Below are 15,770 nucleotides of genomic sequence, written 5' to 3'. Positions count from 1 at the left end.
ATTGCATTTTGTTTTTGTTCTTTTTGTTTGTTTATTTTTTAATAGAAATCCATTTTTAATTTATTTAATCAATTTATTTATTTACTTTTGGCTGCGTTGGGTCTTCAGTGCTGCGTGCGGGCTTTTTCTAGTTGTGGTGAGCGGAGGCTACTCTTCGTTGCAGTGCGTGGGCTTCTCATTGCGGTGGCTTCTCTTGTTGCGGAGCACGGGCTCTAGGCACGCGGGCTTCAGTAGTTGCGGCACGCGGACTCAGTAGTTGTGGCTCACGGGCTCTAGAGAGTAAGTTCAGTAGTTGTGGCGCACGGGCTTAGTTGCTCCGCGGCATGTGAGATCTTCCGGGACCAGGGATCGAACCCGTGTCCCTTGCATTGTCAGGCAGATTCTTAACCACTGCGCCACCAGGGAAGCCCCAAGCAGTCCATTTTTTACAGATGTTTTGTGCATTTCTGTCCTTCACCCTCCCTAGCTACAGCCTAGCCGCACCGTAATTTGCCATCTTAAGAACATTCTTGTCCAAAAGCTAAACGTATGGTTTTGCTTCTCTGTACTGATGCTGAGAAATGAAAAGACAGGTGAATAGAGGGTGGGCATCCACTTCTTGTACCTAGAACACTGGCTAGTCAAACGTGCTTTTGATGCTATCTGAAAATCTTTTTTTTTTTTTAATAACATTCTCTCTGCCTGTAACGAAGAAAAGGACCCTCTAGGTATATAAAGGAGATTTTGTCCAACTGCTGTGACATTTTTCTAATAACATACGATAGTAATTTAATGTTAACCTAACAGTCCACTGAAATAGAGGCCTGTTTTGTGTTGACGTTTCTCTTGGTCTTCATTTTTGTCTTCCTACCCCGAAATGTTTCAGGCTGAATGCCTCAGGACATTGGTATGGTTTTCTTTTTGCAAAACAGTGTATGCCTTGAAATCACAGAAGAAGTTTTGCTAAAATATTTTATTGGTTGTAAAGGACTATGAGATATGATGCATTTTCTTTTAGGGCTGCACATTTGATTATCATTATTCTTTCATACGTTCAAATGGTGTATCTTTTGAGAGCAGTACTAGTTTAATTTGTCATCAGTGAAATGAAACTTTTTCCCTTTTGTCCCCTCTACTAGGTTTCAGCACTAAACACAATGGCCAGTCAGGGAGGACCCAAGTATACTCTCTCTCAGCAGCCTTGGGCTCAACCAGGTACCCACGTTTTACTGTTTGGGATTTCTTTTTTTAGGATGTCAGTTAATTTGCATTTATATAGCCGCGCTCCCGACAGCTTGAAGTTGGTTTCCTACTCCTGCTGTGGTTTAGGTTAACGCAAGATTCATTTTGGAGCTGACAGGTCTTAATTGAGCCAACACGACTTGCATTTCAGCAAGCATCCCAAGAAAGGAAGAATTAAAAAATATATATACACACACACACACACACACACACACACACACACATACATACATAAATACATACATATACATACACACACAGTTAAAAATAAAATATGGCTTAGATGGAAACGCTTTGAGTGTGATGGTTTCTGTACACTTGATTTTTATTGTCTTAGAGTGAAAATACTGTTTTGATAGTATGAAATTAATGGAGAGAATGCTACTGTTTCCAAGTATTATATGAAGAAATGTTGGACATTACATTTTAAGCAAGTTACATCCTCTTTAAATTTTAGAGTGTTTGAAAAAAATTATAAAAATGTGGTGTCATTTAGGAGTTGGCAGGCCCCATCACTGATTGGCAGAAGTGCTGGAGATGTTACCAGTCTTAACTCTTTCCTAAATGTAAATTTTTTTGTGCGAGAAGGTGTTTTTTTCCCTCTTTAACATTAGACATTGAAAATCACGACTAGTTTTGTGGGTTATTTTTGGTCCATGTTGTGACATTTTAAGTTGTCATTAAACCAGAATAAATCATTTTGTTAGATTGATACTTCTGGCCATTCCCTGGCCCATATTGTGATAGAGATCCTTTGAAACTAAGAAGGGCAAGATGCCGAAAGAATCAGTGTTTTAATTATGGGTGAGCTGTGTCCAAGTCGGTAGGAAGCTTTTTGCTCACAGTGAGAGAGATCCAAAGAATGATTCTGGTTTAGCATCCATAAAAAATTGACTGTCTACAGGCACCCAAAACTGGAGTTAGGTTTTTAACGTGATTGGTTTCCCATAATGAAAGAATGCATGTCTGTCAGGTATTTATTTCTTTTGGGAAAAAGAATTGAGGCCATTCTAAAATTTTCAGTTATTTTTATTAGTGCCTCAGGTTAACTTGAAGTTGAAGTAGAACAAAGAAGTTGTAAGAGTAGCTATGTATCTCCTAGGAAGATTTGTAAGCATAGAGAATGATCACTGGTATTTGAATGGAAGGCAGGATTTTATTTCAAAAATTTGTCATGTGAACTTTGATGATGTCAATATAGATTTGCATTGATTTGCTTTATTTTGCAAATAAACTTTGTGACATGCTTTAGGCCTTTTGTGTACTGTGGTGGAGACAGTGAATATTATACTGGCTTTATTATTTTAAACCTTTGTGTTGTATATGAGATTGAAATCTTTGCCATCTTACTAAAGGACAGAGAGCATCCTTCATGCAGTAGTATATTCTGTCAAGAGACAGAAAACCAGTCTTTTACTGACAATACTGGAAATTGTAACCATAGTGAGCCTGGTGGTAATCAGGCTGTAACTCAGCACTGATTCTAGAAGGAATTCTAATCATCTTTGGATTAATTGGGCTATTGGCTCAAGGTTTGTCATTTACAGAGCTTATTTAGAAATAGGACCTGATTTTATTTTGAACATTAATGTAAATGAAACTCTTGGGTGCAATAAATCTCTCTTAAAATAGGTAGAAACCACCAAATTGTCATAAGTATAGTTAGTACAGCTAAGCCCAGGGGCTTGATGCATAATTAATGTCTTTTCTTTCCCCTTTGGGAAGATTCTCTTCTCAAAATAGGCGCTGTCATTTTCTCAAGTGGAGTCCTAATAGATCTCCTAGTGTTAGGTGTATTGTGCTCTTAAGTATTACTAGAATTGTCATTAGTAAAGCAGGAGTAGATGAAAGGAAACCGACAGAAAGACTAGATGAAATAGGGCTTGCTGTTTTGTCATTTAAAACATTTTGTTTCTTTCTAAGTGAGGAGATCCTGGCAGATGGAGCAGTGACACTTCAGTTTACCTAGTTGTTGTATCTTCCGTCTCATTTAGCCTCAAGGAGCTATGGAGTTGCTTTTTCTTGATCTGTAATACGAGAAGCCCACACTTAAATGTCAAAGATTTTTAAGTCTTTGGGGTGGGAGCACCAGGGACAGTCTAGAAACTTATCTTGGGCCCCCAGAACCCGGGGTTAGTGGTTCATGCAGACTTGATCACTCAACTTCTTGGGGTCATTCCGTGCTCAACTCACAAGACTGAGTTATAGTTAGGATGCTAATTTGTTAATTACTCTGGGAAATATACCTTTTTAAGAATTAGGATACTTTATTTACAAGGCTCCACATAAAACTGGGCTCTGAAGACTCACCAGTGATCCCTGAATTGTGTTAGTGACCATAGGACCAGAGCCCATGGAATTAATTGTCTTAAAGGAGCTTTCATCTGTTTATGAAAAATAAGGAATTCTTGGATTGTTTGTTCTTTCTTCTTGAGAGCATTGGCAGTTTCTCACCCTGCTCTTACACAACCCTCCTCAATTAAAAAAAATTTTTTTAACATGGTATAAAATTTGAACTGTGGAAAGGTATAAAATGAGAATTCTGTTCTCCACCTCTAAACTAGTTCTCTCAAAGGTAACCACTATTAATGGCGGCTTTCCCAAAATTATGTGTATTCTAGCATATATGGACTTGAAGCGTGTTATACAAATAAGATTATACTATTGTTACCTGAAAAAACGGGTTTGCCTCTTGGTGGGTATTGAGCCAAAAGACACAACCAAGGCAAAGAGTGGGAGAAGGAAGGATTTATTACTTGCAGCGAGGAAGGAGAACACCGGGGGTCTTTCCCAGAGCAGTGTCTCCCCGAATGGCAAAGTTGGGGAAATTTAAGCTAAGGGTACATGTATTCATGAAGGGGCTTGAAGAGAGGAGAATTCAGCATTGAACCGGGGCAATGGTTGACAGAATCCAAGCTTTAGTTAATTGAAGTCACGGGGGTCAACAGCATCGTTCCATCCTCCACCCGAATGGGGGCCTTAGTTCCTGCAGAGCTCAAAGACGTGCATCCGATTGTTCTCTGTATCCCTTGAGGAGGAGCTAGGGCTGTTTCATTACTGACCTATTGTTTCTTATTACTTTTCCTGTGTTCCTGCATTCCCTCACTTCCCTTAAGGTCATCAATTACTGAGACCTGTTAAAGGACAAGCCTTGTGGCCAGGCTGAGATCACAGAATGGTTTAGGCCAAAATGGCTTCTCTTACGTTAAGAAAGCCAGTCCTGGTGTTCCTTCTTCGGGGGCCTCTTACCCTATCTGCTTACAAAATATCCCTTACTTTTTTTTTCTTTTTTTTTGAAACCACTTATTCTATATCTTGGAGCCCTTTCTATACCAGCATATCCAGCTCTACCCATTCTATTTAATGGACGTGTAGAATATATCACTAAAGCATAATTTCTTTAATAATTCTATTAATAGATACTTAAATTATTTTTAGTTTGTTTTTCCTTACACTCTTAATAAACACACATACCTTGGTATTTTGTAAATATGTCCATAAGGCAAATTTCTAGCAGTAGAAATGTTAAGTGAAAGAGTGTGTATTTTCAGTTTTGCTAGACGTTGCCTAATATCCCTTCCAAGAGGGTGAACAGTTTATACTCCCGACAATAGTGGATGAGGGTGCCTGTTTCCCCACACCCCTGCCAAGTGTGGATATTCACAACCTTGGTAATTTTTACCAATCTGAAATATTTCACTTGTTTTAATATGCGTTTCTTTAATTATGAGTGAGGTCAAGCATCTTTAAAATTATTAATCAGTCTTTTCTTTGATAGCTTTCTAGGTAATTTTCTCTTTTAGATATTTCATACAGATTACGACTGTTCTTTTCCATTTGTACTTCTTTTCAGACACTACACCTGGGCTACTAATTATATCAGTTACAATTTTCTGGAATTCTTTTCCTTTTCTGATAATACAATATAAGAATGTAACAAATGAATTTTTAGTTCCCATTAAATATGTGTGGGTATTTTCTGAATGATCTCATAAGACAGGGAGCATCTCTTACTGTGAGTCAGTTCTACAAACGAATAAGCTCGTTCAGTACGAAGTAATTCTTACTAGTGCTTCTCTGCAAATGACCTTTTATTTTACCTTACACCTTATCTCCAAATGCCGAAGGCACCATATTACTATCCCTGTGAATGTCCTGAGCCATGGCGGAGGGTGGTGGTGGGGGATTCTTTTTCTGTTTAGCCCATGGGGTTAGACTTTTGTTTACAGTAGGCACTTAATGAATGTTTATAGGGCTTGTGATTAAACTTGATAAATAAATAAGAAAAGTGAAAGAAATTCTTTGGGGAAGTAAAGAGGCGTCTTTTGCTATTTTTCTCTCCTTTTATTCCCCTCTGAATTAAAATGGAAATGTTTCTTCTGTTTTTATTTGTGATACTAAGGAGGTTAATTTCTTTCCAGCAAAAGTCAGTGACCTTGTGGCAAGTGCCTACAAGACAATAAAAGCAAAGCTGCCCCTGACGTTGAGAAGTATGTCATTGTACCTATCCAATAAAGATACTGAGTTCGTCCTGTTTAAGCCAGTTAGGGTGAGTGTCGTGATCATCTCTTTGAATGTTGGCCCGTCTCTTGGAGTATTCTTGCCTTGTGTACCATTTTCCTCTTCCTGTAAACATTTTGAAATGTTGGTCTGCTATTCTAGTACAGTTGACTAAAAAGCACTGTGATTCTTGAAAGACTTACAAAGCATGCATCTGTCTGATTATATCTCCCCGACCTCGCCCCCAGCCCTCATTTTGTCTTAATTTCCTTATGGTTACCTGTGGCACAAGGGTAATTTCTACCTAAAAGTAGAAATCAGTAAATGAATAAATAAGTAATCAGACCCTCACATGAGATGGGGCCCAGCACTTGTGAAAGAACAGCATTTCAGGAATTCTGTCCCATTTTACTGGTGAGCAGCGGAAATAAATGGCTTGCAGCGGCCATGGAGGGATTAAATGTCAGAGCAAATTTAGTACTCATAGCTTCCAGCTCTGTGTGGAGCTCACATATTTCCCCGAGGCGCTGGCTGATTTTTAAAGTACACTTTATGTGTTTGGGAACTTTATTATCTTCTGTGGAAGAAATTGCTGCGGAAGACTTGTTACTGTTCTCTGTGGGGGATAAGGCTTGCTAGAGTTTAGTTTTTCCAGTAAGTCTTATCTGATAAGTCTTAGACAGGTAGTGCTTGCATGTGAAATATTAATGAAAATTGAACGTCTTTGGTAATGCCCTAGAAGATACATTTCCTCCACTTGTTTTGGCACATAGTAAGATTGAGCTTTCTTAGTTATTCATATTTAAGAAGACTGACTATGATTTCAGTGACTCATGTAATAATGATTGCCTCTTCTTCTTTCTAAGAATAATATTCAGCAAGTCTTCCAGAAGTTCCATGTCTTGTTAAAGGAAGAGTTCAGCCCTGAAGATATCCAGATCATTGCTTGTCCTTCTATAGAACAGGTAATCCAAAGTCTGAAGATCGTTGTTACTTTTATAACCTTTTAGTTATTTTACTTGAGTACGTAACGTCTTTGAGTAACTGTGTTTTAGTTGTAATTTTTAAAATTGTACGTTGTTTTATTCCGATGAACAAGAGTTAAGCTCTGAGTTGCTCTCGCATATTTAGTGATGGCGTTAGCTGCTTTTCAGTGCTTTCTGGTATTGAAGGTTGCTGTGTTTAAGGTGAATGAACTGTTTGTGGGAGACTCAAACAGTGGTATTTAGATTGCTGAATAATTTTGTTTGCAGTATGTATGATAGGAGGCCCATGTTTTAGATGAAAAAAAAGAGTGTTTTAGGGACTAGATGTTAGAAGTGTTTCTGTTTTCTCTCTTCTTCCTAAATTAAAAAAACGAAATAGAGAGCTCAGCCTGTGTTTATTATCATTCATTTATTCAGTTCAGTCAGCAGGCTTTTATTGAGTAGAAGTAGGTTGATGCTATGGAGGGTATTTTATTTCTGGTTTTAAGTTTAGTTGAGGAGTTTAGTAGGGTAAGGACTAGAGAGAGAGACTGGGGGAGAGTGGTAAGGTTGGTCAGAGCCCGATTGCTGTGGGTGGAGCCCGCGGGGAGAGAGACTGGAGGCCGTGCGTGTGGTAAGTCTTTTGAGGAGTTTTACTTCACAGGGAGAGAAAAGATGGGGTGGTAGCTGGAGAAGAAATGGGGTCATTTTTAAATTGTGATATAATTCAGATACCATAACATTCACCCTTTTAAAGTAGGCAATTCAGTGGTTTTTAGTATATTCAGTAAGTCCTGGCACCGTCACCACTATCTAATTTCAGAACACTTTCATCCCCTCAACAAAGAAACCCCTACCTGTTAGCAGATTCTTCATTCCCCCCTCTTCTACTAATCTTCCTTTGTCTCTGTGGATTTGCCTATTCTGGACAGTGCATTAAATGGAATCGTACAGTACATGGCCTTTCATCACTGGCCTAGCATAATGTTTTTAAGGTGCATTCATGTTGTGGCTTGTATCAGAACTTCATTCTTTCTTATGGCTGTATGAATTTCTTTGTATGGCTCTATGGGTCATATTTTAAAATGATTTCTCTGTAGTTCTAGGGTTGTAGACAGTCAGGATACTTCTTTTTTTAAAATTAATTAATTAATTTTTGGCTGCGTTGGGTCTTCATTGCTGCGTGTGGGCTTTTTCTAGTTGCGGCGAGCGGGGGCTACTCTTCGTTGTGGTGCGCAGGCTTCTCCTTGCAGTGGCTTCTCTTGTTGCAGAGCACGGGCTCTAGGAGCACGGGCTTCAGTAGTTGTGACACACGGGCTCTAGAACGCAGGCTTAGTAGTTGTGGTGCACGGGTTAGTTGCTCCGCGGCATGTGGGATCTTCCCGGACCAGGGCTCGTGTTTCCTGCATCGGAAGGCGGATTCTTAACCACTGCGCCACCAGGGACGCCCCAGTCAGGATACTTTTTTATAAGTCATTTGAAGCAATTATATTCTATGTGATTATACCACTAACTTGACATGTAGTTAGTTTATTTTCAATATTTAGAGATTTTTTCCCGCTCGTTTTGATTTAATTTTGTTTTTATGTAAAATGTTTACATGATTCCCAAGTCAGAATTATGGAACAAGGTAAATTTGGAGAAGTCTTGCTTCCCTTTCCAGTCCCTCCAGCCTTTTCCCTCTCTCCCCTTTTAGATAGCTATTTTTATTTGTTATTGGATTATCCATTCATCCTTTTTTTTTTTTTTTTTTTTAAAGATAGGGGAAATGTATGTTTGTATATTCGTGGGGAAGATCTAAAGAGAGGGAAAAATTGCTGCGGGGAAAATGTCCTTGAGAAGAGAAGGGGGGATGTGATCGCAGGGGCAGTTGGAGAGTGGGGCCTTTGTCAGGGGCCTGCAGGGTTCAGCGTGGAGAGAGGAGCAAAGGCCGAGCGTGTGGGCGCATGTGCAGGCAGCTGGCACGTGTGATGGGTGCTCACGGAAGCTCTCCTCTGACTGCTTTGCGCTTGTGGGGGGAACAGGAAGCAGGGTCACCACTGAAAGTGAGGAGGTGCTGAAGATCCCGCAGGAAGGTTCGGTTGAGTTCAGTGGCCGGTTATGAATCCAAGAAAAAGCATTCAGCATAGTTGTCTCATGTTTTTTTTCCTCCAGTCATCGTCAGTTGCATGAGTGTAGCTGTGGAGTTGCTGGAGGGTTGTGTCAGGGCTGTGCTTTTGCCAGGAGGGACAAGGCAGGGGCGGGTGAGGGCGGGAGAGTTAAAGAAGGGAGTGGCTGTAGTGATTGCCGTGGAACTCAAGCGAGGGAGCTGAGGGAAGGGAGTGGGGAGGAACCGTGGTTTCCAGGTCCTGGTCGAGTCAGAGAGTCAGACGGTCATTGGCATTGGAATGTGAGAGGGAAGCTGAGCTGGGAAGATGGGTTGTGGCGATCAAAGAGTGAACTACTTGACGATGGCACTGCGGAGGGGTTGCAGTTAGAGGTAGTGATGGGGCTGGGATGTGCCCGCAGCCTGAGTAGCTGACGTGGTTGGTGGAAGATGAGGTCACTGGAGGAGAGGAGCTGAGGCTAAGCCTGGAAGGGTGAGCTATCTGGATGCTGAAACCACCAAGAAGTCCTACAGGAGTAGTTTTAGGAAAGGGTGATAGCGCTCTGAGATCTGCAAGAAGTGCAGGGCTGGGTGATGGCGGAGGGGTCGTAGATGGAGGAGTGAAGCGTGGCATGGTCTGATACAATGAAAACCAAAGCTGGGGTGAGGTGCTGGGAGAGGGAAGGAGAATGGTCTGGAAATGACAGTGAGGAACAGAGGGACTCTGATCCCGCCTCCAGGCCCAGTGGTTCCAGGCATGTGGATGAGAAACACCCATCACTGGAGAAGGCTGCAGGGGAAGCTTGTCCTGGCAAAGGGCTGGGGGGCAGGGCTTCAGGACTTCAGAGAGGTGGGCCATGAGGTGGGAAAAGAGCCTTGAGGTAGTAGAGGAATGACTTGGGAGGCCTGGGCTTCTTGTGGTGGGTGACGTAAGCATGGATAAAGGTGTGAGGAGAGCAGCTCTGATGGAGGAGAGGCAGGGGTCTGGCTGAGAACATGCAGAGTTACTGGACTCCCACTTGACTCCTGCCAGTGAGATACGTGGTTTAGCGTGTGTACGTGTGTCTGTAACTTAAAAGTTTGATAATAATCACACACGCTATGTGCGGCTCAGTTGCTTTGCTTTATCTTCTTCTCCTGTTGATGAACCACTAAGTGATTTTCATGATCTACCAATGGCTTGCAGCCGAGAGTTTGAAAAACACTAATAGAGGGACTTCCCTGGTGGTGCAGTGGTTAAGAATCCGCCTGCCAATGCGGGGGACACGGGTTCGATCCCTGGTCCGGGAAGATCCCATGTGCTGTGGAGCAACTAAGCCCGTGCACTACAACTACTGAGCCTGTGCTCTGGAGCCCGAGAGCCACAACTACTGAGCCCGCGTGCCACAGCTACTGAAGCCCACGTGGCTAGAGCCCGTGCTCCGCAACAAGAGAAGCCACCGCAATGAGAAGCCCGGGCACCGCAACGAAGAGTAGCCCCCGCTGGCTGCAACTAGAGAAAGCCCGTGTACAGCAACGAAGACCCAGGGCAGCCAGAAATAAAATTAAAAAAAAGAAAAGAAAAGAAAAGCACTAATAGAGACCATCATGCTCACTGTTCCTTGTTCCTCTTTCAAAACCGTTAACATTTTCTAGTTAGTAACAACAGCTGATAATACTGACTGCTGACTGAGTCACTTGGCCACAGGCTCATAGAGCAGGAACCAGGACAAGGAATTCTCTTACCCTACACGCTGCACAGTGATCAAAACAGGAAATGTAACGTTGATGCTATTACCTAATCCTCCATCCGTATTCAAATTATTTTCCCCAGTCCAGGATCCAGTCCAAGTGTTGCTTTCAGGTGTCACATCCCTTTAGTTTCTTTAAACCTGGAGCAGTTCCACAGCCTTTTTGGGCTTTCTTGACCTTGTCGGGCCAGTTATTTTGTAGAATGTTTGGTGTTGTCTGTTTCCTCATGATTAGATTCAGGTTTTGTGTTTTTGGCAGGAAAAACACAGAGGTGATTTTGTGTCCCTCTCACTGGAAGTACACATTTATAGACGAGATTAGGGGGTGATTATTTTGATTACCAAAACCCTACTGTATAGAAGGGCGCACTGCCAGGCTCATCTAGCCGCAAGTCTCTCCAGGCCAGGGTGACAGATTTGCAGAGCACATGCTGCCAGCCCCTCCTGTCGCAGTGGCGATTTCTCTGGTTTTCCCCGGGCTGGCTCTGGGTCTCGCGCTCCTTTACGGAGGGGACAGGGGGCTCCTGGTCCGGGTTAGCATATGAGGTGAAGCTCACCTGCCGTGCCTATTCTTGTGCAGTTAAGAGTCATTTAGAGAGTTCAGCTTACTTACAACTCTCCGCGAAACGCACTCTGCATAGAGGCAGGTGAAGTCGGTTATTTAGAGCCATTTCTGTCTCTCGTTAGTGTTGGTATGTAGTTCTTTTCTGTCTTCCTGATTGGATTCTTAATGAATTTTGAGGGCCCGGGTTCGGCGATACCTCCCCACAGGCCCCGACGATGCACAGCGCCCGGGACTGCTTCCGGAATCAGCACCGCAGGTCCAGTTTATACCTTACAGCTATGTTTACTGGTCTCTTAAAAATCAGACATTTCCTCTCATTCTTTTTTGAGGATCTAAACAACTTATCTTGAGTATGGTATTCCACAGCAGAACTAACAAGGCCTTTCTCTTTGCTTTTCAGCTGAACCTCCTACTGTCAGTTTCTAAATAACCAGGCCTGTCGGGCTGTGTGCGTAAATGGCCGGTCCGGCAGGAGCCGGCTGCCAAGTCCCACGGCCTGCAGGACACCGGGGAATTGTGTGAGGGGCTTCCCGAGAACCACAGGGCTGCTCAGGGCTGACCGCAGAATGAAGTGGAAGCAAAGTGTGACGTGATTTGTGTTTCTCTTTTGAAAACATCAAAATGCCAAAGATAAGCTATAATCTATGAGCGCTGATTACTGCCTCATTTAAATGGTCACAAGCAGTGTAAGGTTTTAAGAGGAAGCTATGGTGGGCACGCAGTGAAATGGTTCTTAAGAAAATTGTGCAATGAAAATGGATTACAATAAATAGTGCAAAGAACTTTACAGAAATACAGCTAATTAGAAAGCTTCTAAGAGAAAGGTTTGTTGAAGCGTGAAACACTGCACTTTTAACCACTGAGCATTCCACAGTGACTATTTTTTTATTTCCAGAAATGTTATTTCTACACCCCATTTAATGTAATGTTTCTCCTGTCACTTTGAAGTTTAGTTTGGGATAGACTGGGTGCTTCTGAGAACATGTTCTGCTTTCCTGGGAATTCAGTGTGTTATCTTTCTGTGTGTTTGACGTGAGGTAGTTTCAAGGTGTAAAGGTCCCTGGATCTGTACTCCATGAATTTCTTAGGTGCAGAGTGTTCAAAAGTAGGCCGGTAGCTGCAGCGTCCTCATGGTAGATAACGTGCCGTATCTTTCATGAGAATCTTCATGGTACAGTAGGCAGTGTCCGTGAGGGGGAAGTACCAAGTTTGGCGTCTTCCGTCTGGCACATAAAGGAGGAGAGGAAGCCTGATGAATAGTGTATCTCGTGCACGAAGGTTAGGGTTACCAGCTTTCTGCACACTGCCTTCCGTGTCCGTAGTTCTTTGAAAAGTGAACATTTTCACGTCCTGTACCTTCATGGTGGCTGTGCCGCGAGCCTGCCTTGTGGATCTGTACCCTGCGACAGCAGGATACATTTCACTCAGAGACAAGGATGACGAAGACCACCCATCCCTTAAAATCAACCGCACGATGGCAGCGATCATCAAAACAATTATGCGCATCTCTGACTTTTCCTACAAATACGTTTCCTGATTGGATTGGTTTTGCCTCTGACGTTATAGTAAATGTAACCTGCTCTTTGGTTCACAATGAATCTTGAGTTATTCAGACACTAGTTTAGAGATAGAATGCTGACAGGGGTTCTGGAATGTAGCCAGCAGACCTCATTCCGTGAGACTGTAGCATTTCTCATCCGCTTCAAGCAGACTCCCGCCATGTGTAGATAGGTTACATATCCTTCTGTCTGTCATTTTAAACAGGTCACTTGTTTTTCAGCTCAGCTGGTGATGGATGTTGCTTGATAGAGCTTAATACTCTCTATTTGGGGAAGGTAGAAGGTAAAGAGGGTCCATATTCATCCTTCAACAGGAAATGAATGAATTAGGAAGATTATATTTACTTCCACTTACTATTTTAAATATGTGTTTAATGAAATAAACTGTACAATCCAGTTTTGTATATTATATGTACATTTGATTTTTAAATAGCCTTTCCAGAGAAATGAGGGCATGATTACCGTACAGTACTTGACTGATTTAATTTGATGTACAGAGCAGAGCGTGTTCTTAAGGATAAAAATATTTGATGGCACTCGTTCTTGTGTTTTGAGTCTTTTATTTCTGAAACAAACACCTTACAAAAGTGCTGAGTAGGTGATAGTGATCCAACTTGTTTGCTAAATTTGACTGTTTAAATCTGTACAGTTTCAAGTGTTTACTTATACAAAGAGTGTACATACTTTCAAATAATTAATTTAAAATGCTTTATATTATTTGGCTAGAATTTGCTGTTTTTAATAAATGTGAATTTTTTAAAAAATAAAGATTTTTGCTTCCTACTTTTTGTCCTCATTGGTCTGTTTTGTGTGTGGATTCTTTAAAAAAAATTTTTAATTGAAATTAAAGATAGCTTGTCGATTCACATGCAGTTGTGAGAAATAATACAGAGCGATCCTGTGTACCTTTACCCGATTTCTCCCAGTGGTGTCATCTTGCAGAACAATCACGTGTCACAAGCAGGATATTGACAGTGTTACCCTCCACCAACCTTATTCCGATTTCCCCGGTTTTACTTGTACTGTGTGGATTCTTCTGGCAAGATGATTATTGTGGAAAGACATTTTTTTTTTTTTTTTTTTTTTTTGGGTACGCGAGCCTCTCACTGTTGTGGCCTCTCCCGTTGCGGAGCACAGGCTCCAGACGCGCAGGCTCAGCGGCCATGGCTCACGGGCCCAGCCGCTCCGCGGCATGTGGGATCTTCCCGGACCGGGGCACGAACCCGTGTCCCCTGCATCGGCAGGCGGACTCTCAACCACTGCACCACCAGGGAAGCCCCGGAAAGACATTTTGAAGCATCTTAATGCTTCATTAGGTGACAGATAATTTTTCTTTATTTGCAAAACTGCCAGTTTCCTGAGTACCATCAGCACAAACAGTGCTGAAATTTAGTATTATTGACGTCACGATAAAAACAAATTTGTATTTCCACAACCCCATATCTTTAAATTCTCTTCTGCTGTTACCTTACAAGGAAGAAAGAATAGTCAACCTTAGTTTTTAAAAAGGGTCCATTTAGGGCTTCCCTGGTGGCGCAGTGGTTGGGAGTCCGCCTGCTGATGCAGGGGACACGGGTTCATGCCCCGGTCCAGGAAGATCCCACCTGCCGTGGAGCGGCTGGGCCCGTGAGCCACGGCCGCTGAGCCTGCGCGTCCGGGGCCTGTGCTCCGCAACGGGAGAGGCCACGACAGTGAGAGGCCCGCGTACCGCAAAAAAAACCAAAAAACAAAAAACCCCCAAAAAACAAAGGGTCCATTTATTAAAGGAACTGGGGGTGTGTTGGTGGAGAGAAGGTTACTTCTCAGAAAAGAGGAACTTCATCGATTCCTTTCTGGTGTGCTTTTCTTCTGGTGGTGGTTCCTCCACTAGCTTGTCTGTCTGCTCTTCCTCAGCACCCAACCCCCATAGAAAGGAGACAGCTGCTGGAAACTTGGTATAATGGCATCCATTAAATAGTCATCCAATAAATACATATTGGGGGGGGGGGTTTAAAACATTTTTCCTGGTTATCAAAATATGTTCACTCTTAGACATTTCTGTAGTGTTTGAATTTCAACATAAAATGTGAAAGTCTTCCATAAATGAACCTTGAAAGGTAAACTGCTGTTAAATGTTTGGCATATAGCTTCCAGATTTTTTTCTATGTATTCTAAAATAACTTTTCTTACAGGATTGGGCTCTTTTACACTATTATTAATCAGGTGAGTTTATTGATTGATTGATTGATTGATTGATTGATTGGCTGTGCCACACGGCTTGCAGGATCTTAGTTCCCCTACCAGGAATTGAACCTGGGCCCCGGCAGTAAAACCGAGTCCTAACCACTGGACCACCAGGGAATTCCCAGTCAGGTGAGTTTTAATTATCATTGCTTAGACACACACTCATTTGCTGAACTATTTGAAGTAAGTTGCAGGCATCATGACATTTTACCCCTAAATACTTCAGCATCCATCTCCAAACAGTAACCCTAATACCATTATCACACCTAAAAGAAAAAAAAAAATCAGTGATATCTACTGTGTAGCCCATATTCCACTTTCCTCGATTGTTCCCCAAAATGTTTCATAGCTTTTTCTTTTCCAGGTTCATACGTGTTAACTTGGTTGTTCCATCTCTTTAGTCTCTTTTAATTTAGACAATTCGTAAAGTTTTTGTTTGCTTGTTTTCATGGCAATGACTTTTTTTTTTTTAAATAATGTGTGGACTCCTTATAGAATGGACCAGAGTCTGCAGAATGCATTCTTTTCAAGTACGCGGAACATTTGCCAAGGCAGATAAATGCTGGGCCGTAAAACAACAAAACAACCCAAATGTGATATACAACAGTAGTTCTCAACAAGGGATGACCCCTGCCCCCTGCTACCAAGGGCGCGTTTGGCAACGCCTGTAGACATTTTTGGTTGTCATGAGTGGAGTGTGTGGGGTATTACTGGCTTCTAGTTGGTAGAAGCAACTAGAACTGCCAAATGTGCACAGGCTAGCCTCCCACTACACGTAATTATCCAGTCCAAAATGTGGATGGTGGCAAGGTTGCAGAACCCTGTGATATATACAGCAACCCCCAGTTCCTAGCACTTGCTATCCCCTCACCTGGCTTAGTTGTGTTCATACCAACAAATGATGTCTTTTACTTACTTGGT

General features: G+C 42.2%; 1 protein-coding gene across 1 annotated transcript in view; it reads left to right on the top strand.

Annotated features, from left to right (window-relative positions):
- COG3 (component of oligomeric golgi complex 3) overlaps positions 1 to 13,409 on the top strand; it is a 53,375-nt gene extending 39,966 nt beyond the window's left edge. The window contains exons 20-23 of the mRNA XM_032610735.1: positions 1,119 to 1,194; positions 5,643 to 5,770; positions 6,588 to 6,686; positions 11,468 to 13,409. Of these exons, the coding sequence (XP_032466626.1) occupies positions 1,119 to 1,194; positions 5,643 to 5,770; positions 6,588 to 6,686; positions 11,468 to 11,497 (333 nt within the window). The 3' untranslated portion in view covers positions 11,498 to 13,409. The remainder of the gene's footprint in view (positions 1 to 1,118; positions 1,195 to 5,642; positions 5,771 to 6,587; positions 6,687 to 11,467) is intronic.
- Positions 13,410 to 15,770: the final 2,361 nt, after the last annotated feature.

The sequence above is a fragment of the Phocoena sinus genome, chromosome 18, assembly GCF_008692025.1.
Source record: "Phocoena sinus isolate mPhoSin1 chromosome 18, mPhoSin1.pri, whole genome shotgun sequence".
Lineage (NCBI taxonomy): Eukaryota > Metazoa > Chordata > Mammalia > Artiodactyla > Phocoenidae > Phocoena > Phocoena sinus.
The sequence above is the reverse complement of the archived record's forward strand: the minus strand, read 5'-3'. Positions and strand labels throughout refer to the sequence as shown.